We start from the raw sequence: 25776 nt of genomic DNA on the forward strand, positions 1-25776 counted from the left end.
CGCATTAATATACAAAAGTAAATAATTGCATACTTGACACTTTATCTTAAATAAAAGGTGTTTATAACGTCTTTTAAAGGGAATCTAATTACTGAATGGCTAAAAAAATGTAACACATTACATATGGGTAACAAAGAGCAATGGATAGAAGACATAACAAAAAAGAGTTGTCTATAATCATGCCTACTTGGTCTTGTTTTTCAATCTTTCTGACCATAGTAATCAGGGTTCAGCTAAAAGTTGAAAAGATCTCAGTAGGGAATATTGTATGTTAGTGAAGCATGCATGCCAATGACATACTTTCAGCAGTCTAGAATCCTAGTGCTGTTCTACATACCTGAGACCTAATCATTGTGGTGGAATCTTGACCATACTGAAATCAATGGAAGTTTTGCTATTGGCTTCAGTGGGGCCAGAAAGCCCATTTCTGGTGTTTATCTGGAAGTAACCTAAACTGAAGGAATTCTGATGTATTAGATATCTATAAATGACCTTTCAGAGACTTATGTGAACATTTTTCATATAAGATTTATTCCAGTTCTTTTTAACTTTTTCCTCTAAGCTCTCTTATGATGTGAAATTCATCACTGGAATCAACATTAATGTTGTATTGAACCAAATATCTTTTGACATTACTCAGTGGCAACTAATGCCTTTTTACTCTGAGGCTAGAGAAGAAATAATGAGTAATAATTTAGTTCCGCAAACTACTTATCTAGTTAATAACCTTCAATTGAAGACTCCCCCTCAAGTTCTTAACATGATTAACAACTTGGTACTGGATTTTATATGTAGCAAGAAATATTATTACATCCTTAAGTACCCTTGGAAGAATCAGACAGGTAGCCAAGTTAGTTTGTAACAGGAAAAACATAAAAACCAACAAATAGTCTAGTAGCACCTTAAAGATTAACAAAACATGTAGATGGTATCATGAGCTTAAGTGGATTGTGCCCAATAATGTTGCTGTGTAGATGTACCCGTAGGGAGCCAGTTGCAACTTTTTCTCTTCCACAAGCACCAACTCCTTTTCGCCTCTGATCTATGCCCCGCTTCTGCACTCCTCTGGTCTCCTCTCCCAATACATCTGGCACCAACCCAATACACCCATGCCCCCTTGAGTAAGATATAATGAGGCAGCTGGAGCAGGAAGCAACAATGCTACCTCCACTACTTTTATACCTGTGGAGATTCTGTCTATATAGGAGGAACTCTATAGGGGGGTTTGGCAGCTGATGTTTGCTTTACCAATCATGACAAGTTTTCAATTTTATGAACTTTCGACTATCACCATTATCCTGGATTAGCCTTTAGGACATAAAAATATAGTTTGCCAGCAAACCGTAGTGTCACAAGAATTTAGAACTGGCTAGCTGCCAGCACCAAAAAACATTCTCCTATCTCCCTTAATCTGTTATTTCTAATAGCATGTAGCCATTCAACAAGGGTGGGTAGCTATGGATCAGAACCATCCAACAATTCATCCAAAAATGCTCATCTATTTCAATTCATATGTTTTATTTCTGATATATGTTAAACAAAAACTATACTTAGATGATGTCCGTGCTAAAGTTTAGAAAGAAATGTCATGAAAGCAAACCCTTTGATTGGTGATTTCCCCCCTTCATTCTGTTATGTCTAAGGTAGTGTAGTAAGTATCACGAACTTGATTTCATGCTAAAAATGTGTTGCAATATTCTTTCCTCTGCAACTTTTACTGTAATGAAGGTTTACCTTGAAATTCAGACTCTCCTTTACTATTGTCTTTCGAAGTTTGATCATAGCATCTGATTCTTCTGTAGCATTAACAAAATGATAATCGTGGATTGCTGGGAAACCCCTCTTATTCAACAGCTCTCTGGTAATCTTAGAGAGACAGGCCTTTCGTTGCTTCTCACTAGAGACATCTAAATGAGTCCCAACAAGAATCACTGGGGATGATGAAGCTCGAGCCTGTTAATAAGACCCACATTAGTTTATCGCAATATTGAATCATGATTCTCTCTGATTACGTTTACACAATTCAGCAATTCAGTCATAATAACAGAAAGTCTAGGAACGTGAAAAGGAAACCATGTTTGCCACTGCTACCTCTTTTGGTCATAACTTGTATTTGTCTATTTTCTACTCAGAAGGGAATGCAGAGTAACAATATTAGGAATTTAAAAATTGATTTAATTCACATCGTGCCAAAATTTATGGAAAAATCTGAGTTTTAAAAATATGTAATAAAAAGAAATCTTTTAAATCCAAACTCTGCAGCTTGGTTCCATTTCTAGTAATATACTTGAGCAAATGTGCTTTTAGAAAACACAATCTTTCAAGCAAAGGAATTAGTGTATCGATTAACTAGAGGTACCAAAAATGGGAACAGAGTATATGTCAGTTATGATTTTTACTAAAAATTCATTGACTGTGGCATCACATCTTGTTACCCTGCTCCAACATATAAACACTGTGTGATGAAAAGCTTCAGAGGGATAGCTGAGTTAGTCTGTAACAGGAAAAACTTAAAAAACAACAGTCTAGTAGCACCTTAAAGGCTAACAAAACGTGAATGGTATCACGAGCTTTCATGGGCAAAACCCACTTCTTCAGATGATGAATGATGATGTGTGATGAGTGAAGACTGGTAAGTTATGACAAGGGTGAAAAAAAACCCCAAATACTTTTGTACTGACCTACCTCTTGTACAGTTAGACTGAAAGCAATGAGGGTATAATGCTCAACTTAATAGTTAAGAATATAATGTCATCACAGAGGTCACAGATTCAGTGACTTTAATGGTCTTCAGTCATTATTTGGCTTCAGCCCCATTGGAGTGGCTGCAGTGGGGGCAGTTTACAGCGGTGGGAAAAGGGGACTAGAATCTATGTGCAGAACTTGACATGCTATTTTACACAGTTTCATTATTCTACGCAAAACATCATCATATCTTGCCAAATTCTCATTATGCATACCCTACTGCACAAACTGAAAACTGCACTTCTTCATAAGTTTGCAATAATTATAAGGTCATATTCATAACTAACAATATGCATTCCAGAAATTTCCTAATTTTAATATTTGTATCAGTTGAACAGCCCATAACAAAGTTTCAAGTGAATTCTCTTTAATGTTTTCACAGAGGAATTTTAAAATCTATATTATAAAATCTTTGCTGCCTATTACCTTGATATTGAACAGCCATGGCTTCATAGCATCCACTTCTGATTGTCCTTTGCTGAGATCATAAACAGCAAGATATAATGCTCTCTGAGTCATAAAATGGGGATGAGCGCTGTAGAACTCTTCTTGTCCTAAATGATAAAGAAATAAAACTATTCACACTACTTCCTTCACTTCAATCTTTCAGTCTCAGAGGGGTAGCCATATTAGCCTGTATCTGCAAAATCAACTATGAGGCCTCTGGCATGTTAGAGGCTAAACAGATTTATTAGGGAAAAAGCTTTCATGGGTAAAACCCACTTCCTCAGATGAATTGGAGTGGAGCTTATAGAGGCATGGGTATATATAAGGAACAAAAAAAGAAAGACAATACTCATTTACACAAGTATCTTTTCTTTTGTTATCCATATACACACACACACACACACACACACACACACACACACACACCTCTAAACTCAAGTCCAATTCATCTGATGAAGTAGGTTTTACCCACAAAAGCTTATGCCCTAACAAATTTGTCTCTACGGTGCCACAGGACTCCACATTGTTTTCATGCTTTCAGGTGAAAGCAACACAGCAGAACCTCATTTCTCATTAGTTCACTATCCATAAATCCAATTAATTCTCACAAAAATCCTGACAATCTCATGTTTCTTCTTTGCAACTTTTAACTTGCACAGGAACAATGTTGATAGAAAGACCCAGGTTTAGACAGCTGACACCACAAGTAGAACATTTGTAGCAGTTTGACATTGGCTAAGGAACTTATATAGGCAAGATCAGTCCAAGCCCAAACATTACTGTGTTCAGATCTAAATGAGACATAGATCTTTTGATAAAGACTCTTCCTGAGAAAACTGAGCACTTTTAGAGAAAAAGACTGTACAAACTTACTGAAATCTGGAAGGATGGGGTGGAGGAGAGAGAAAGGAGAGAACAACAACAAAAAAAACACATAGAGGGATGATATCCTGCCTCCCCTGAAGTCAATGGCAAAATTCCCACTGAGTTTCAATGGAATCAGGTTTTCACCATAGTTTTTCTATTCATATTCTTCCATAATTTTGTTTTTGGTTCTAAACAAATGTGGTAGGCACATTGGAAATACCTGAAGACTGATTAGGATGGTTAGTGAACACTTAGCCTGCATTTGCATTTTTTCCTGTGTACTCAAACAGAACTCTGTTAAGTTCACTAGAGGGAGCCCTTACACAACTGTTATGGTCTATAATCTTAACTATAATTTAACTTAATTCTGCCTTAGTGCAGGGGGATAGATTAGATGACCTCTTGGGTCCCATTCAGAACAACATTTTTGAGAGTCTACAGCAAACAGCAGTATTCAACTATTCTGTAGTCACATTATCATAATTAACACTAAAACCAGTATTATCAAAATAAATGAACACAGTACATTTAATAAAGCAATATCTTTGGGTCTTTTGTTTTATGTATTTGTCCAATTAATCACGAATTTGCAAAATTCAGTAGCTCACAATGGGTTCTTTGATCCTGCATATGAATTAACAAGATTCTACTGTATGTGGTTTGAGATTTTATAGAAAGTTTCTAGGAACAAACACTGTGTATATGAGTTAATAAAGACAATGAATTAATATGTTTCTGAACAAATACCTCCAAAATCCCAGACATTTAATATCAAATCTTTCTTCACTTTGCCTTTCACTGGAACTGACCAGTCCTTTACATCTATGCCTATTGTAGCCTTCTCTGTCCCCAAATCAGATCGTTTGCATTTCATTAGTTGTTGCAACAGTGTAGTTTTACCACTGCCAGTATTTCCCACAATCATGAGTTTCATTCTGTTATAAGGGACAGCCTTCTTTAGTCGCTGTTGAAGAAACCTGGCATGAAAAAGTAGACAACAAAAATGTATAATAAAGACACGTGACATGTCAAAGAAGTCTCAAATTGGCAAACCAAGATCATACCAACCACTTTTCAAGTTATTTACATCAAAACCTTTTTGTTAATATTTCATTTAATATTTGACAGTATGTGTGTTCATTTCAGATTTAAAAAAATATTTAGTCTGTGTTTTCAATTATTGTAAAACTTACTCTGAGTAACATATTGTAACACATTAAAGATATACTAAGCAATCAGTAAATAATCTTTGCATAAAAGTCATGTTTTTCTGGAGGTGTCATCAACTCAAAGTGGTACTATTAAATATTCATATGGTTATGGACCACATTTTTCTTGAGGAACAAGGTTCCCAGGAATCACAGACAGTCAAAGATCACGTGGGAAATCAGTTGTTACCTCTGAAGGGCAATGCTGTTACCAGACAAGTATTTCATAAAATCTTAATACCTCATCCTGCCATAAGTGTAGGGAACTTGAAAGGTCATCTAGTTCAAGTTCCCGTCCAGTCTTAAGATTGTATGAAAAAGAGATAAGAACAACAATAGGACAACAAACCTTATAATGTCTCTGGCTTTGCATCCAACATGTTTGAAATCTAAATTAAGATGAAGCCCGTCCAAAGGAAGATCCCAGACTTTGGACAACCTTCCCATTTCATCTGGAAAGGATCTCAAGTCAGGGTTATAGCTTATATCCAGAGATGTCAAGTTTTCAAGGAAGCCAATCTGTGGAGGAATCTATATAGAGAAATGTTAATAAAATTTGAGCATTTATTAAAAGTTGACATTTATTTTTCTATGTATGAAGATGAATCTCTTAAGGAAATATTTAATAAGACCAAACAATTCCAATTCTTTTCTTCCAGTTACTATTGTTATCTAAAAGTATACATGCCTAATATCTTGATGGAGAAGAAAGTTAATTTTTAAAGAACTAATTAATAACCTTTTTACAAAGACGATAGGTACTGTTTTTACCATACATTGAAGTCAGAAAAACTTAAGGGAAGATATTCATATTCTTTTTGAAGGCAATACACAATTCTAATTGTACGCTATTTTACTACTAGGGTCTTCAATCATAAAAAGCAGCACTAGAAAAAATAGCAATTCACCTTCTCCTAACTGTTGTTCTTTGAGATGTGTTGTTCATATCCATTCCAATCAAGTGTTTAAATGCCACAGGAACTGTCACTGGAAGCTTTTTCCCTTAGCATTTCCTGTTGGGTCACTTAGAGAGCCCTTGGAAGAGTGCCATGAAGTCACTACATATGTGACATTGCCAATCTGACCCCCCTTTAGTGCCTTCCCCTCTATCAGAGTAGCCTGCAAGAAGGAAGGTGGGTACTGGAATGAACGTAAAAACCACATCTCGAAAGACAACAGGAGAAGAGGAATATCTATTTTTATTTCTTGAAGAACTAGTTTGTCGATTCCAATCAGGTGATGGCCAAGCTCTACCTGAAGATTGGGTAAGAGTTAAGGAATTACTGATTGGATAACGACTTATGTTCTCTGCCAAAACCTGCATCCTCTCTGGTATATTGGGGGAAGTGAGTGGTAAAAATGCAGATGGAAGACCAGATTGTGGCTCTGCAGATCTCCTTGATAGGCTATTGTGGCCAACTATAGGCACCAGGTATATAATATCTCATTTAACTGGTTAAATCTGGAGCTACTCCAGCCCACACCAGTTAACTGAAACCAGTTGCTCATTAACGGTGATGCTTATTGTTTAACAATTCACATCCCTAATAGACACCGGGGCCAGGTGTTGAGTGAGCCCTAATAGCTGGGTCTGTGAGCTTGGTGAGCTCTTAGTAAGTATGGATGCAGGCTATGACCCAGGAAGAAAGGAATCACTTTCATTTGGTTGGCATTCGATACAAACAGTTGCTTATATTTCCGTAAAGGCTTTGCCTTCTTGATGTAGAACGTTAGCATGTACTGGATATCTAGTGAGTGAAGCCTCTGCTCCCACACACTAGGATGTAGCCAGGGAGAGAATACTGACAGATGTCTTGGTCAATATGGAATTGAGATGCCATCTTGGGCAGGAAGACTGGGTGAGGCCTGAGTCTATGGAAGCACTCGCAAAGCAAGTGAGACACAGTTCCAACCTTCGCCACGGAAAGTAAGCAGAAACTGAAGGGGGGCTTGGGTTGACAGGGTCTTATACTGAGCATCATGAAGGCACCTCTCCTGGGAGCTCCTCAGGCAACCTGTCAGGAGTTGCTGAGGAAATAAGTTTCAGATAACCATGCACTGGAATATGCACACCTAACTGGAATTGACATAAACAAGCACTCAAAGAAGAGGGAACACATTTTGTTTATGGTTGATCTGAAAACCAAGTGATCATTTTAAAGATCATATGTATGTGGAAAGTGATTTGATGTTTTTAGATAAAAAAAATAAATAAAAAAAATCATACTTTACCTCCTTTAACTTGTTATGAGACAGGTGTAGCTTTTCTAGCCTAGACCATGCATGTACTTTTTCATTCAAATCCAAAATGGCTATTTGATTGTAGTTAAACAAGAGCTCCCTTAAGTTTAAGGATTTCCAGTGCATAGGTCCAGGCAGATTTATGATTTTATTATTGCTTAAGTCTACTGATCGCAAACTAAGAAAACAAAGGGAGAAAATTAGAAGAGAAAATAAATAAAAAGGAAACTAGTTATAATTATATTAACCTTAAACTATACTGAAAAAAGAGAACATGTATTAGAATAAGAATTTCAGTTGGAAATGTAGATAGGAAAATAGAAAACAGAAGATTATTGACTAAATAAGGCTAACTTCAACAGTTATCTTAAAGGAAATAAGGGTAGAAAGCAACAGCAGTTATCTAAGAAGATACTGGAAATAGGATGCAGCTATATCAGGGGATAAAAAGGAAAAGAAAACCAGAAAACTATTAACTGATTCAATAAAGTGTATGTAACGCCACCTGGGACCTCTGAATGAACCTCTACCACTTGAGCTAAAAGCCAGCTGGCTCTCAGCTAAGCCTGTAGAGCATACTCATTCTTCTTTCTGTAAGTGACCCAAGTGCCTCTATATGGAACAGTGAACCACAATCAGTAGGTGCATGGGTTACATGTACTTTTAATGGATTTATTTACACATGAAATAATATACAGTGAAAGCTTTGTTACCCAGCAGTCATGAGGAATGGGGATTGCAGTTTAATTGAATGTGCTGGATAACAAAACTTATTGCTCTGTCCCTGCCCCATAATGGGAGCTCAAGGCAGGCTGAGGGGGAAGGAGGCACCTGCTGAAGAGGTAAGTTGGCAGTGCTGGCTGTCAGAAGCCCCACAACAGACCTATATAATCATAGAGCTGGAAGAGATCTCAGGAGGTCCTAGAGTCCAGCCCCCTGCACAAAGCAGGACCAATCCCAACTAAATCATCCCCACCAGGGCTTTGTCAAGCTGAGACTTAAAAACTTCTAGGGATGGAGATTCCACCGTCTCTCTAGGTAACCCTTCCAGTGCTTCACCACCCTCCTAGTGAAATAGTTTTTCCTAATATCCAACCTAGACCTCCCCTACTGTAACTTGAGACCATTACTCTTTTTCTGCCATCTGTCACTCCTAAGAACAGCCTCTCTCCATCCTCTGGAACCTCCCTTGAGGAAGTTGAAGGCTGCTATCAAAACCCCCCTCATTTTAGTTGCTCTCCGCTGGACCTTCCTCCAATGCGTCCACATCCTTTTTGTACTGGGGCAGGAGGCAGGTGCATGATGCCTGAAAACATGGCGGTATTGTGACTGGGGCCACTGCCAAATAACAAAATTTTCTGGGTAACAGAATATCGAATAAAAAAGCTTTTGCTTGTATTCTGAAAATGAACACTCATATATTAAGGAATATATTTACATCAGTGACTGAACCAGAAGTGGCACTTTCAAACAGATGTAATGATATTGCAATATTGTTATTGGGAAAACAATATTTATACAGTAAGATGTTTGTGCATGATGATGTCCAGATTAATCAAAGACCAAATCTAAATTCTGATGTCAGTCACACACATGTAAATATGGAGTAACACAAATGAAATCAATTGAGTTATTCTAGTTTTTTACCCATGTATCAGAGCAGGATTTGGCCAAATGATCCCAGGTTCAAGTGACTTCACAATAATGGCGTGTTTACTAAATTAAACACGCTTAAAGCATGCATTTAAATATATCAGAATGCATTTATTTTAATGTGTTTTATGATAGTCAAATAAAAAGGCACTAAGTATCTCAAAATGTACTTGCATTCATGTACTGCAAGACTGTATGTTAAAGAAACACATGTATTTTGTGCACTTATTTCTATGTGTAATCTACTGAACAAATGCAAATGTATTTATTTCAATGTGAAAAATGGACTATGCAAGGAATTCATGGACCTGACATGTCTGGGTAAAACAATGCTTGAGTGCTGCATCTCCTTCAATAAGTATATTAAGTTTTAGGGTTGTCACTTAATCATCATAAACTCACACAATTAACTAAAAAAATAATTATGATTTAAAAATTATTTAAAATGTTTTATTTTAAATCATTTTTAATTATGATTTAAAAGTCAGGATTAATTACAATTTTAATCATGCTGGTAAACAATAAAATACCACCAGCTGAGACGGAGCAGCCCCTGCTACCAGCAGGACAGGACACCTTACAGGCAGGGGTTCTGGCTGGAGCAGCCTGTCTATGCAGCGCCTGTGTCTGCTGCGGACACAGCCTGCTTCAGCTGGGATGCTGGAGCAGCCCCTGACTGTGGCAGGCCAAGGTGACCTACAGGTAGGCACTGCTACTGCATCCTGGGCAGAGCAGACCCAGGCCCACCGCAGGCAGAGCAGCCTCTGTCAGTGGCAGGCCCCTACTATGGGGCTGAGCAGCCCCCTGCCTGCAGCAGGCGGGTAGCTGCTCCAACCCCCACCGGTTAACTTAAACTGGTAAGCCTTATCCATCAAGAGTGAGGCTTATTGCTCATTCACATTCCTACTAGTATCATATAGGTAGCCATGTTAGTCTGAATCTGCAAAAGCGGCGAGGAGTCCTGTTGCACCTTATAGACTAACCGAAGTGTTGGAGCATAAGCTTTCGTGGGCAAAGACCCACTTCATCAGATGCATGCATTAACAGGGCTACTTTTCATATGAACAATGCTTTGTGACAAATGCAGCTTTAGCCCAATTCATCTTAGGGGACATGTACAGAGTTATTCTTTGGGAAGGAACTTATTATAAATATTTGGGAAGACAATCACTGGACTCAACTGCCTTGCCAAAAGGATTAAGTTGTAAGACTCTACAAAAAAAGAAATTGCCAATATGTTTTTTTACCTTCTTTGCACCAGAACAAACAAATTGGTTCTAGCACTAGAGTCAAAGTTGGGCAGCTTCAGGATTCCTAAAAATGTATCTTAGTTGAATGAGAGATTCATAGTCTGGAACTATCTAGGGAATTCAAGCTTTCTGCAGTTATTGAATAAAAAGTGACCTATTCTGGCTTAAGTTAATGGTCACCACATTTTAGATCTAGCCTTTTTAGGATGATTTGCTGAAAACTGAAAACTCTGAGTTGAAACGTGCCATATTTTCTGCTTAATAATGATCATTCCACTAGTTTTTTCTTTACTAAGAACCTAACATTGGCCTTAACAAGTGAAATAACTTACTGTGGAAGAAGTAGTATCGCTTCTGGAATATTGACAAAATTATTTTGAGATAATTTTAAACTTGTTATGCTAGATGACAAGTCAGGTATGGTATCTACAATAGAAAAGAAATTAAATTATTTCCTTTATGCATTTTCAGCACTTTTTAATTTAGTTTATAAAGTTGTCATTTTCTAAAATTAGAGATAGATTTTTTAGACTAATTTCCAAACACTGGTATCTGATTCTATTCCTGGCACTCAAATTGGCATTGATAAAAATGAATAGCCATTTAAACACCCAAGTGTTCAGCTAAGCTCCCAAAAAACAGGATTTGGGTTTCCTTCAAGAACTCCATTTGAAAACTGAATTCCAAATTTGAGGAGTTTAAAGAAGAATTTAAACACCCGTTTTCCCCCCAAATATTTCTTTTTTAAAAACTTTTTTTAGACTGTATATTTAATGTCATATTGTTATTCAATACTGAAGTATTATTTACATTACATGCTGTTAGTATTTTGTCAGTCCATCAATGTAGTATAAAACACCTTATGTGGATAAAAGAACACTTAAAATTTTTGCTTACTACAGATATAACAGCTACCTCCTAAAACACTGAGAAAGAACAGTTACTTACCTCGTAACTGTGATTCTTTGAGACGTGTTGCTCGTGTCCATTCCAGTTAGGTGTGTACATGCAGCATGCATGCACTGTCGGAAGTTTTTCCCTCAGTAGTACCCTTCAGGGCCAGCAAGGGAAACTGGAGTGGCGCCAGTATATCGGCCCATATATACCCTCCCAATGGCTCCCTCACCCACTCAGTTCCTTCTTACCAGAATACTCCGGAGAGAGGGCAGCGGGTGAGGATTTGGAATGGACATGAGCAACACATCTCGAAGAATCACAGTTACAAGGTAAGAAACCATTCTTTCTTCTTCGAGTGATTACTCATGTGCATTCCAATTAGGTGACTCCAAAGCAGAACCTATGGAGGAGGGCTGGATGTTGAAGCTACAGAGACGTGGAGGACCGTCCTAACCAGAGCAACGTCTTCCCTAGCTTGATGCGTTAGCGTACAGTGGACCATATAATGGCTTTGCAGATGTTCAAGATGGGAACCTGCACAATGAAACTGGTGGAGTCTGCCACGGCTCTCGTGGAGCGCGCTCTAAGGGGCAGAGCCGGTACCCCTACCAAGGCATAGAACTCCTTGATACAAGCCGTTATCCAGGACAAGATTCGCTGGGAGGACACGGGTTGGCCCCTCACCCATTCCATGATGGTCACAAAGAGTTGCGGTGTCTTCCTGAATGGTTTTGTCCTGTCTAAATAAAAGGCTAATGCTCTATGCACATCCAAAGTGTGTAAAGCCTGTTCATTCCCAGACACGTGTGGTTTGGGGTAAAAAACTGGCAGGAAAATATCCTGGGAGGTATGGAAAGAGGACACCACCTTGGTCAGAAAGCCTGGGTGGGGGCGGAGCCTAACCTTGTCTTTGAAAGGTTAGGCTCCTTTGACCGTGTAGGGGGGATCCGAGGTAAGTGCCCTGAGTTCGGATACTCTCCTGGCTGATGTGAGTGCCACCAGAAGAGACACCTTATAAGATAGGTATAGGAGAGAACACATCGCTAACGGTTCAAACGGAGGGGGGGTCCCATGAGTTTGGAAAGGACCAGGTTTAGGTCCCACTGGAGGGCAGGCTGCCAGATGTGTGGTTAGAACCTATCCAACCCCTTCAGAAACCTGTTGACCATTGGGTTAGCAAACAGGGTTTTCCTTCCCTTCCCCCAGGTGGAAGGTCGAAATGGCCGCCAAGCGAACCTTGATGGAGGAGGAATAGAGATCCTGGAGCCTGAGCTCCAACAGGTAATCTAGGATCAGAGGGATTGTAGCCCACCTTGGGTGCACTCCCCTTCTGGGAAGCCCAGGTGCAGAATTGCTTCCACTTAGCAATGCATATGGTTAGTGGAGGGCTTCCTGCTATGCAGCAGGACTTCCTGAACCAGTTCTGAGCACTGAAGCTGCTCCGCAGTCAATCACGGAGCTTCTACGCTATCAAATGCAGTGAATGCAGGTCCGGGTGGGGAGCCTGCCTGAGTCCTGAGATATCAGGTCCGGGAGCAGCAGGAGGGTCATGGGTCTCTTGCATGACAGGTTGAGGACGGTTAAAAACCAGTGTTGCCTGGGCCATGCCGGGGCAATTACAATCATGGACTCCCTGAATTCCCACACTCTGAGGAGGACCCTGTGAATTAGCAGGAATTGCGGGAAGGCATACAGCCAGCCCTGTGGCCAGGGAAGGAGGAGAGCGTCTTCCAGGGAACTCTGTCCCTGCCCCGTGAGGGAGCAGAGCCGTGGGCACTTCTTGTTCTGCCCTGTGGTGAATAGGTCTAGATGGGGAGACCCCCACACAGAAGACAGATTGAGCTACATCTCACCTCAGGGACCATTCGTGTCTTGTAAAGGATCGGCTCAGCCTGCCCACCAGGACATTTTGGGAACCCGGGAGCTACGAGGCCATTGGGTGGATAACCATCTCGATGCAGAGGTTCCACAGGCGAACTGCTTCCAAGCACAGGTGAGGAGAATGAGCCCCGCCCTGCCTGTTCATATACGCCACCGCTGTCGTGTTGTCTGACAGGATGAGGACAGACTTGCCCCTGAGGTGGGGAAGGAAAACCGCACAAGTCAGTTGGACTGCCCAGAGCTCCCTGATGCTGATATGCAGGGAGATCTTGTCCGCAGACCACACACCTTGTGTGTGTAGGTCTCCTAAGGGGGCTCCCCAGCCCGTGTCTGACTCATCTATGACCAGGCAGATGGATGGCACTGGTCTGGAGAACGGGACTCCTGTACAGACCTCTGCCTGGTGGGTCCATCAGTTCAGCACAAGGAGGACGGAGCACTCTGCACCATCAGCACTCTGTCCCATGAGTGAACGGATGGGTTGTGGACTTGTGACAACCACATCTGTAACGGGCGCATGCGCAGTCTGGCGTACTGCACTACATAAGTACAGGCGGCCATGAGGCCCAGGAGACGCATGCAGGTCCGGGCAGTGGTCACTGGAAAATTCTGGAGCGCCCTGACTGCCGTCTCTATTGTGAGGAACCGGGAACTGGGTAGAAAGGCCCTCACTGACAGAGTCCAGGGTGGTGCCCACAAACTCTATTATCGGGGTAGGAGTTAGGGTTGATTTGTCCAGATTTAGCAGAAGGCCTAAGTCATCGAAGAGTGTGTGGACTATGGCGATGTGGTCTTTCACCAGAGTCTCTGAGTTCCCCCTCAGGAGCCAATCGTTTAGGTAGGGGAACACCTGGACGTCCCTTTTTCTGAGCGCGGCAGCCACCACTGCCATGCATTTGGTGAAGACCCGAGGGGCCGTGGAAATACCAAAGGGGAGGGCCGTGAATTGGTAGTGGTCCAGCCCACAGTAAATCAGAGGAACCTGCGGTGGTGGGAGGCAATTGAAATGTAGAAGTAAGCCTCTTTTAAGTCGAGGGCAGCATACCAGTCTCTGGGGGCTAATGAGGGAATTATAGACGCCAGTGTCACCATTTTGAATTTTGCTTTGGCGATAAAGGAATTGAGGGCTCTGAGGTCCAGGATGGGATGGAGGCCCCCTTTTGCCTTTAAGACCAGAAAGTAGCAGGAATAGAACCCCGCCCCGAAACTCGGGGGGAACGTGTTCCACCACTAGTGTAAGAAGATGTTGGACCCGGAAATTTAGTGGGGAGATTGGTAAGATGCCCTCGGGGATCCAGTCAAAAGCCCTAATGGGGACCCGAGGGTTTGTTGGGAGGCCCCTGGTTATTGCCTGGGGCTAGGCGCGGCTGGCGCCTATTGTTCCTACCATTACCACTCCTGCAGCAGGCTAAGTCAGGACGCGGGCCCGGGGAAGGTGCTCTAGGAACATTCCTATTTACGTAAGTGCACCTCTGGGGAGCGGGAGTATGCAGTAAGTCCATGAAATTATCCATGGATGCCCAAGTGTTATAGGCATACCACAACAAGAGGACCTGCTGATTAGCAATGCAATACTGAATGCCCCCGGACACGAAGACCTTTTGGCCGAGCAGGTCAGTCTTTTTCACCTCCCTGTTTTTAGGGGTGGCAGCAGGCTGACCCTGTCTCTCACTTTGATTAATGGCTTATACAACTAGGGAGCCAGGGGGACGATGGGAGAACAAGTGTTCATTGCCCAATGGAGGGACAAAGTAACTTCTTTCGGCCTGCTTATCAGTGGGAGGAATAGACGTGGGAGTTTGCCATAGGGCCTTAGAAATTTTGGCCACTGTTTTGTTAACCGGGAGAGCCACACTGGAGGGGGGTGTCAGAGTGCAAGATATCCATGGGAGGATCCAAGTCCTCGGACACCTTTCTCTGCCTGGACTCCCAAACTTTGAGCCAGGCAGCAGAGAAGGTCTTGGTGGGCTCTCGCATCCATGGAGAGCATGGATGATGCGGAATCACCCAGTACCTCGTCCAGAGAGGAGGATGATGACCCCTTCCAGACCACTCCCACCGGAGCACCCATGAGCTCTGGATCCTGCGATGAAACCATGGATGGGGCTGGGGGAGTTTGGGCTCACTGGAGCCACGCTTCCCCCCTGGGACCTGGAGACGACTGACCAGGAGGAAGGGACTGGCTCCCTTGCTGGCCCTCAGGGTACTGCTGAGGGGAAAACTTCCGATAGTGTGTGCACGCTGCACGTACACACCTAATTGGAATGCACATGAGCAATCACTCGAAGAAGAAACTAGATTATAAGCATGTGCAAAATAAAAGTTTCTGTGGGTACGTTTAGACTACATGCCTCTGGCGACAGAGGCATGTAGATTAGGCTACCAGGCATAGGAAAATGAAGCGGCGATTTAAATAATCGCTGCTTCATTTAAATTTACATGGCTGCCGCGCTGAGCCGACAAACAGCTGATCAGCTGTTTGTCGGCTCACCGCGGTAGTCTGGACGCACGGGTGTCGACATCAAAGGTATTTGTCGACCACCCAGTTATACCTCATCCCAGGAGGCATACCTGGGTGGTTGACAAATGCCTTTGATGTCGACCCCCGCGCGTCCAGACTATCACGCTGAGCAGACAAACAGCTGATCAGCTGTTTGTCGGCTCAGCGCAGCAGCCATGTAAATTTAAATGAAGCGGCGATTATTTATATCGCCACTTCATTTTCCTATGCCTGGTAGCCTAATCTACCTGCCTCTGGCGACAGAGGCATGTAGTCTAGACATACCCTTTATGTTAGACAAATACAAAATTCTAATAATAATGTAACAACTTCAGTGAAATCACTAGGACAGGTGATACATGTATTAAATTTTCTCAAATTCGTTGTTAATTTTTTGTATAAAATATGTTAAGCCATTGGATCATACTATGCATTGCTTCATCAGAAGGCAGTTTCAGCAGTAATCTATGAAGACACTCAAAAGCTGGCTTTCGTCTCACTGAAACCAGTGGACATTTAAATCAAAGGAGTTATACGGATATAAAATTGGCATGAGAGAAGACTCAGTTTCAAGTTAATATTTATCAGTAAATATTACACCACAATTCCTGAGATACAACAGTTATTTTCTACAGCAAGGATAGGGAAATAACTGTACAAATGCTAAGTGTTGTGGTAAACTGTAGCTAATAGATATAAGGTGGTTAGGTAACTGTTGATAAATGTTTATGAGGTTCAACCCTCCTAAATCCAGGACTCTTTGGTCTGGCAACATCAGTGTATCAAAGAGCCCCCGAGGCAGGATCAACGAAGGGGCTAGGGAGCCTTGGCTGGTCCAAGAGGCATCTGGGGAGCCTCACCCCCACCCTGGCCAGGGAACCCCTGGTGTTAGCGGGACTAGGTGACCAGGAAATCCCAGCCCCAGCCAGGGAACCCTTGGTTGCAGATGGGCTGCCAACAGATGGCCAGAAACCCCCGGTGACAGCGGGGTTGGGATGACTGAGCAGCCTCTACCAGAAAACTCCCTGGCTGAAGCGGGGCTGGTGGAGGCAGGCAGCCAGAATTACAAGCGGCTGCAGGACTGGCCTGGGGAACTGGCCGAAACAGCAGGGGAGGGGAACCTCTGGTGCTGCAGGGCCAGTTACTTTACCACCCCATATCTATTAGCTAGTTTTCAACAACCCCGGGAACACTCTGTGGCAGTGGGACCGGCAACAGCCAAGTGGTCCTGCCTGGAATCCACGGAGACCCTGGGGCAGTGGGTGGATAAGCAGGGTTGCGAGCCCAGGCCAGAGCCCAGAAGGGGTACAGCCAGCAGGGGAGCACTGACCTCCCTAGTCCAGCAAACTCTCTGGTCCAGGACAGCTCAGGTGCTAAGGGTGCTGGACTAGGGAGGTCCAACCTAAATTGTATATTACACCTTGCTGTTTTTCAAGCAATCTTTATGTTAACTGTTCTGCTTTCCCTTGTCTCTATCTGGATTACAGCATGTATCATCTGAACTTCTTTCATTAGCAACATCCAGGATACTTACCAAGTAAATTCATCCTGGCACTGAATAGCTCCAATTTTGTGCACTCCTTGAGAAAATTAACAGCCACAGATGAAATATTGTTCTTGTTAATATTTAAAACGTTCAGTTCCTTTAAGCATATGGGTGAACATATACCTGAAATTTTGTTTCTAAGGTAAAAGAAAACAATTAAAAGCGTTATAAAAAACCACTTTCTAAATAAATGGAAACTTATAGACTTGATTTTGATGTCCATACTTACACAAACAGAAACTGAAAACAGTTTTACCTGAGTAATGTCTGATGAATCAGGATTGATATTTGTCCACAATACCAAGGATTATGACAACATGAATACATCAGTGATAAATATCAACACCATATTTATTCATCTTATAATTCAAATGTCAGAATGTGCAATAAAATGCCATTTTCTGACTACACACTAAGGTCCAATCCTTCATGCACATGTGTGGTTAAGTAAGGATATGCCTACACCACAATTAAAAACCTGTAACGAGTCCATGCTCAGGCTAAGTAGCTGTTTAATTGCAGTGTAGTCATTCAGGCTCAGTTTGCAGCCTGAGCTCTGGGACCTTCCCACTTCAGAGTCCTAATACCTAGAATTAGCCTATGCCTGAATGTCTACACTGAAATTAAATCACCCTTTAGCTTGAGCCCCATGAGCCCAAGACAGCTGACATGGGAAACTACAGTGTCTGATTGGGGTGTAGACATGCCCTATGTAAGCACTTCCATTGACATAATGTGTGCTTGCAGGACTGCAACATAAAACCACCCATCAATTTTAAAAGAAACAGATGATCAAGTTTTATAGAACATGGACAGACAAGGAGAATTCAGACACTTTTAAGATTCACCACCACGAATCTTAAGCTGGGGGGTTATTTGTCAGGCTGGCGGGAAGAAGAGAGCAATTCTTGATGGCCTGATGGGAGAAGAGGAAGCCGTAAAACTCACTCTTGTGAGATGTAAGAAGTTGGCCTGTACAAGGACCCTCCCTTCTGATTCACAAAGCAGAGTTGGCAGCAACCACCCTCCCTCCCCGTTTTGGTGGAAAATGGATCGGGTTATTGGCTATATCCACTTTGGGCATTATGCTAACCATCCTACTGAGGGGGTCTGGGAAGGAACTTTTCCCTTTTTACCATATTGGCTCATGTGCAGGTGGGGCTTTTTTGCCTTCCTCACTGCAGGTTCAGGTGGGCCCTGTTCATGCAGGGCAAGGCAGGCAATAGGCCATATGATGCAATTCACTATTTAAATGTATAGCGGATGTTCAGTGCAGTCACCCCATAAAAGAAGGTATACAGTAAGGCTACGTCTACACAGGCGTGATCTTGCGCAAAAACTGTAACGCAAGAACTCTTGCGCTAAAAAGTAGTTGTATAAGAGAGCGTCTACACTGGCATGTGCTTTTGCGCAAGAGCATCCGTGCCAGTGTAGACGTTCTCTTGCGCAAGAAAGCTCTGATGGCCATTTTAACCATAGGGCTTTCTTGCACAAGAAATTCATGTTGCCTGTCTACACTGGCCTCTTGTGCAAGAACAGTTGCGCAAAAGGGCTTATTCCTGAGCGGGAGCATCAGAGTTCTGGTGCAAGAAGCCCTGATTTCACACATTAGAACATCAGTTTACTTGTGCAAGAACACGCGGCCAGTGTAGACAGGCAGCAAGTTTTTGCGCAAGTGTGGCTGCTTTTGCGCAAGATCGCGCCAGTGTAGACACAGCCTAAGGGATAAACGGCTTGGAAAAAGGATTTAAAGAGAGATTCTTGGTAATTAAGTGACTTGGGAGCAGTTAGGGACTCCTACGATTGGTATTGCATGGAGTCAACCTCCCATCATAATCCATTTTATCACTCCCTACAAGGGTAGTGCTTGGTAAGGTCTTGCAAATGGATTTGCTGGAGGGATCTGAGTGAAGGGGTGGGAGGAGGGGGAAGCCACCCCAGGAGACTGTGAGGTCCTGGCAAGTCATCTGCTAGAAGAATCTGGATGGAAAGGGTGGGAGGTAGTAAAGGCACTCCCCACTCAACCCTGGTTAAGTATGGGAGGGTTACCTGTACTATACATGTTATCTACCTGGTAGTCCCAGACACCTAATTATAAAGTTGCAGCCTGATTAAACCCATATCAAATGTCTCCTCTCCTTCTGGCATAGCCCAGACAATAATATATCATGTTACGAAGAAGGAACAAGGGAAACAAAGAGACAGTTAAAGATTTTTAGTGTGATATATATACTAAGGTGTTAAGATATGCAGGAATGAGAAGAATAACAAAAACTCTCCACAATGGTAGTATTTGAAACATGAACTCAAATAAGGAAACAGATAAAAATTAATAAAGGTGGAATAGAAACATGATTCTGCATCTCCTTCCTTTGGTGAATTTAATTCATGCCACTGAAGTTATTTATTTATTCATTCACTTTTTGCTATCTTTTTTTCTTGGAGACAAAAAAAAGTAAATGGTATTGAAACGTATGACAAATCTGCAAACGGCATATATTATCAAGAATACTGTCTCCTGTGGATAAGATCTTGGTATTATCTGTACATCAAATCAGTAATAAAGATTCACCAGAGAGCCTAGGAGCACGGAGGTCTGGTGGTGTGTCTGGGAGTCAGGCAGGAGGACTGGAAACACAGCCTGGAGCCCCATGGAATGAGGGAGCCCCAGCTGGACTGGTGGTGGCCGAGGAGCTCTGGCCTCAAAGAGCCGCTGTGGGGCCGGTGGCGGGGGGCTGGAGCTCGAGTCTGGCAGCAGCAAGAGTAGGACAGGGATGGGAGCCAGAGCCTGCACCCCGTTGCAGCAGGGCTAGGGACCGGTCCAGAAGGAGCCAGAAGCAGGGAAAGGCAGGGAGCCTCCCCTCATTCAGCAAATTCCCTCATTCAGGACCAGTCAGGTCCTAAGGGTGCCAGACCAGGGAGGTCCAACCTCTAATAAAAAGTCTCAAAAGAGTACTTACTTTCCATACTTCTAGAATTTAAAAAATAGCCGTGCTCATATATGAATCCCACATTATATGTAAGAGTCTCAGCTATGGATTGTTTAGAGATATAATCAAAAATAAATCCCACTATAACTAAAACAACACAGAAGGTTCAGCTGATATATATAGTGCAACATACAGACAAAATGATTAATATTACATTTTCTATAAATTCTTTGAACAATCTTCTTTCAGCATACTACTAAATCTATGTTAACTCATAATAAGGTATCTAGACATCCCAGTGTACCTCCTTATTGTATAACAATGGAAACTGTACAATCATTTACAAATTTAAACAATTACTATAACTTTTTTATCAGAAAATAATTTACATTTATTGGCACTGATTATTCTGGATGAAATAAACTGATCGTTTTCTGAAATTTTTGTTCAACAGTAATCAAATAAACTGGCACTGTTCTTACCCTTCTAACATTAGCTGTTCCAGGTTTTCTGCAACATCCGCAAGAAATTCAGGAAAGCACAACAGTTGATTGTATGATAGATTAAGCTGCTTTAGAGTTTGGCATTTGGTATGTGGATCCAAAGCTAAGGAAGGGCCAATGTCATTCCGAGAGATATCAAGATTTGCAATATAATTCATTTTCAGTAAATAAGTAGGAAAAGATGCAAACCGGTTACTGTGCAAATCTAAATAAGTCAAACATTTCAAAGTCTGAAAGAAAATGAAAATTTCTTTTTAAAAAGTATAAGAAAGATACGGTTTTCTAATTTTTAAATTAAACTAATATTAAATACATATTTTAGGCAATTATTTTATATTTATTGTATTTATCCTATCAAATAAAATTAAATGATAATAGTTGTAAAGTATTATATAAAATTATTTCCAAAAAAAGATGATGTGCAGGCATGCTATAGTAAAACTAACTAGTATAATTACACAAAGCCTTTAGCATACAAGTAGTATATGCAGTTCTCATCTCCATTTACATATTGCAATTATGTGACTGCCTGTATCATATATTTCTCAATCTGACCCTCTGCAGCAAGTATCCAGCAAATTCCATGAGCATGTCTGTACAACTGGCTAACTGTACATTCAATTACTACATGAAAATTGTGCCTATGAAAATGAGGAATGTGAATATACACATGTAGGCACAATGACGACAATCTGGTCTTTGATCTTAAAAGAACTGATAATTTTCTTGCATTACATAAAATGACATTAAATTACTTCACAAAGTTGTTCTGGAATGCTGGTGAGTGCATTTTGATGCAGCTCCAATTTCTCAAGCCGTTCCAAGTGACAAGTTAAGCAGCACTTCTGACTGATGGCATCTATATTCTCCAGCTCATTTGATGAAAGATCTAGTGACTTAATATATTCTTTTTCAGAGACCAATGAAGACAAACTATCTGATCGTCTTAAATGTGACTGGAATTTTGGAGTCCCTTCTGTTAAAAGAGAAATATAAGAATTTAATTTCACAAATATAACATACAATTTAAGAACATTATTTCATTTCTCTCCCAATTACAATTCACAAAACTTGAGGTCCAACTCTGTATCCAGTGAAGGCAATAGCTGTTTATATATTGGCTTAAATGGGAACCAAGGAAGAATCCTTTAAAGAAGTTGTAATTCGAATTCCCATATAGCTCTATAGAGATGTACAGGGATACTTGTATTCTGCATAATACAAATGGCTCTAGAAACGCTTTTTAGACCTGAATGTACATTATTACATTACTATTTACAACAATTATTTGTAAAGATGATGAGAAAATCCCTGTACTGTATAAACAACTTTTGTACTGTTTTATTAAAGTTTAAACCATTGGGAGTAAGTTTTCTAAATAATACTTTTGGAAAACTTGAATATAGCAGTATCAATATAATAGTACCAGTTGCCTACATAGTTTACTACAATTTAAACCTTCAACTGATTATTGTTATCTATAAAAATGTTAAAAACTGGAGACACTTACATTTTTTACATCTTACTTACTTTGAGAGTCATCTGAAGATGATAATTTTTCTCTTTGCTTCACTAAAGGTTCATAATCTGAACCAGGTCCCTGGTAAATCCCAAGAGAGAACAAAAAAACCCAACATGTATGAATATTTCTACATTTCTAAAAAAAAGTATGAATTAAGTTAACTTTTTTTTAAATAGAGATCTGCAAGTCATTCATGCAGTAAATAAAAAAGGTGAATTTTTAACCATAAAACAAAAAGTAGCTTAATATTTTTAAGAATAAGTTTCAAGTACAATGACAATTAGTTTAAAAATAATTAAGACACCATACTTGAAGTTTAAATAGTCCTCATTAGACCAGAATGACTTATTTGTACTGTTTGCTATAGGCAGTTCATAAACATTTGCTTATAAACATAAATAAAATCCTATCTGTGGCAACACTCTCTTTACATGGGAGCCCGGTTATCACAGTTATAGAATACTTTATAAAATATTAAATGATGTACTGGTGACAACCAGTCATTTCTGATACTTTATCATTAAAAGCTTATCAGTAGGAAAAAAACATGATAGATTTAAGGGGGCTGATAATGAATCAATTTCTTCTCTTACCAGAGAATTGGAATGCCTTTTCAAAGTAGGAGAATATCTTTGTAAGGTTGTATCTTTGTGTAGATCAGCAACTGCAACAGAGGTGGATTTCTTCATCAGAAATGAACCTTCACTCCCTATTAAAAAGTAAGGACATAGCACAATAGAAAATTCAGCCAAATATTACACATATCAACAGTACGGTAGTTTTTTTCCAGCACAATAACAACAGGGGTTGACTGCCTAGTTTAACATTCAGTATGTAAAGAATGTTAATACAATCATAGAGTTGGAAGAGACCTCACAAGGTCATTGAGTCTAACCCCCTACTAAAAGCAGGACCAATCCCAACTAAATCATTCCAGCCAGGGCTTTGTCTAGTTGAGATTTAAAAACCTCTAGGGATGGAGATTCCACTACCGCCCTAGGTAACCCATTCCAGTGGTTCATTACAATCTTTAGGGTATGCCTGCTCTACAGAGGTTTTTTGGGGAAAATGGCAGTTTTTCTGAAAAAACTTGAGTTACAGCTACACTGAAATTGCATTCTTTTGAAAGAAAACTGAAAAAAACCCCGGATTTTTCTGTCATTGGTAATCCTCATTCTACCAGGAAGAAGCCTTTTTCCGAAAGAGCTCTTTCAGAAATAGGTGTGTGTGGACTGGAAAGAGGGAGTTCTTTCGAAAGAAGAGGAAAGAGGTAAAAGCACAGGTGGCCACTCTGTCCATAGTAATCACAGCTTAAATGCAAGATTGCGTCCATTCACTGTGGACACTATCTTTCGAAAAAGCAGATGGTTTTTTCGATGTGCTTGGTAGTGTGGATGCTCTCTTTCGGAAGAAGTTTTTCTGGAAGATTTCTTCTGGAAAAGCTTCTTCCAAAAGAAGCTTGCAGTGTAGCCTTAGTGGAAGAGTTTTTCCTAATATCCAATTGAGACCTCCCCCACTGCAACCTGAGACCATTGCTCCTTATTCTGTCATCTGTCTCCACTGAGAACACTTTCTCTCTATTCTCTTTGGAACCCCCTTCAGGTAGTTGAAAGCTGCTATCAAATCCCCCCCTCACTCTTCTCTTCTGTAGACTAAATAAGCCCAAATCTCTCAGCCTCTGCTCATAAGTCATGGGTTCCAGCTCCCTAAGCATTTCTGTTGCCATATATATTCTTGATTAGAGATTATGTACTGTACCAATTTAACAAGATCCAGGAACTAACTTAGTTAGCTGGGTCATTCCTTTGGCATTCATGCAAACAGAATTTTCAGTAACAGAGCTGTGTTACTTAAGTTAGCTTTAAAAATATATCCTCATCTACTTGGAAGCAGGGGAGCTCTGAGCTGTACAGGCAAACATGCTGTTGAAGGGAGTTTCAGACTTGAGCTTCAGCATTTCTTAGAACAAATTGTTCCATCAGCCATTAGAAGCCACTACAGTTGCCTATCCTTTTTTTTTTATAGTTCTGTCCTCCTCTTCTGCTTTTTGCCTATGCTATAGAGCACAGTGGAAACACTTGAAGCTGGATTGAAAGGAAACAAAGTATCTTCTGAGTATCTGCTTCTTTTGAATGGGAAAAGGAGGAAGAGCGGAGTCTTCTCAACTCACCCCCGCAGTATGAGAGGAAAAGAGGAAAAAAAGCTACCTAGTCCCTTTTGGCCCTCAGATGAGAAGAGGTAGATGAAGGGACAAATGAAAAAAAGTCCAATGGCTTCCTCAGCCCTATCTCAATTCTTTTAGATATTAAGAGAAAAATGGATGTGAAGCTGATGGGTCCTTTCCCACCTTCAATGGAGAATTACTCTATATAGCAATATTTGGTGCTATTACAAACAACTTATATATATGCTCACATCTTGTGCCACCACAACACAAAATACTTATACAACAAATAATGGTGCTGTGAATATAAATTCTGCCTTCCATCGTTTAATGGGAAATGACTGTTTTGGTGTCTCTGGTGGTTTGAACTTTAACACTGTTCAAAAAAGAATAAGATAAATTCAAGGAGGATAGGCCCATCAATGGCTAGCAGCCAGGATTAGTGATGCAATAGTGTAGTAGATTAACAGCTAACCCCCCCATCAGTAAATTTTTTAGCATACTAGCCAACAGCCCAGCTCAGCCCCGGGTTGTGCCGGGTCTAGGACCTACCCCTAATGCATTTAAAGTGTATTAGGAACCAGGTAGGCAGGGATCCCAGCTAAGTTCTGGCTCGTGCCGGGTCTGGGAGCTCAGATCCACCACCGGGGCAGGGGCTGCTCCCACTCCATGCTGCTGCCTCTGTATCAGAGCAGGGCAACAGGCAGCTCGTCCACGAGAGGAGCTGGTTTTTAAACTGATACAGAGGTAGCTGCGTGGAGTGGCAGGGGGCTCCTTGGGAGTAGGGCCAGAGTGCATTGGCTGCTGGCCCCAGCACCAGGGACTACAGAATAGTCAAGTAACCGATAAGAATTCACAAGGTTAATCAACTATTCAATTAACCGATATTTAACATCCCTAGCCAGGATGGGCAGAGATGGTGTCCCTAGCCTCTGTTTGCCAGGGCTGGGAATGGGAAATGGGATGGATCACTTGATGATTAGGTTTTCTGTTTATTCCCTCTGGAGCATCTAGTATTGGCCACTGTCAAGACGACAGGACATGGGGCTAGATGGATCTTTGGACTGACCCAGTATGGCTGTCCTTATGTTATCTCTAGGCCTCATTTATTCTTATTCCTGATAGGAGTTCTGTGTGCATCTCTTACACATTACTTGTGGAGGAGGAGACAGGTCTCTAAAATCCTAAGACCACCCTGTTAGAAGAATTCATGTTCTTCAGCATAATTTTCAAATGCATAGCAGTTTTGCTACATGGAACAACAAACTAGCTACTAGCATACATACTCCTGAAAAACAATGCAACAGAAACAAAAAATAAAGCCGAATGATGCAACAGAAAAGCATAAAATAGTTAAAGTACTGGAAGGCAGACTTTTCTGATTCCATAAAGAGGTTAAAATTATAATTCTTGAGCAATGGT

The 25776-nt window shown here is 41.2% G+C and overlaps 1 protein-coding gene across 1 annotated transcript in view; it reads right to left on the reverse strand.

Moving 5' to 3' along the window:
* LRRK2 (leucine rich repeat kinase 2) overlaps positions 1-25776 on the reverse strand; it is a 118692-nt gene that overhangs the window by 31102 nt on the left and 61814 nt on the right. The window contains exons 21-31 of the mRNA XM_075927389.2: positions 22784-22899; positions 22199-22268; positions 21424-21644; positions 20648-20898; positions 17224-17372; positions 10744-10837; positions 7500-7686; positions 5617-5798; positions 4807-5036; positions 3172-3299; positions 1735-1953 (exon numbers count right to left, since the gene is read on the reverse strand). Coding sequence (XP_075783504.2) covers positions 1735-1953; positions 3172-3299; positions 4807-5036; positions 5617-5798; positions 7500-7686; positions 10744-10837; positions 17224-17372; positions 20648-20898; positions 21424-21644; positions 22199-22268; positions 22784-22899 — 1847 coding nt within the window. The remainder of the gene's footprint in view (positions 1-1734; positions 1954-3171; positions 3300-4806; positions 5037-5616; positions 5799-7499; positions 7687-10743; positions 10838-17223; positions 17373-20647; positions 20899-21423; positions 21645-22198; positions 22269-22783; positions 22900-25776) is intronic.

This window comes from Pelodiscus sinensis, chromosome 1, assembly GCF_052426305.1.
Source record: "Pelodiscus sinensis isolate ZL-2025 chromosome 1, ASM5242630v1, whole genome shotgun sequence".
Lineage (NCBI taxonomy): Eukaryota > Metazoa > Chordata > Testudines > Trionychidae > Pelodiscus > Pelodiscus sinensis.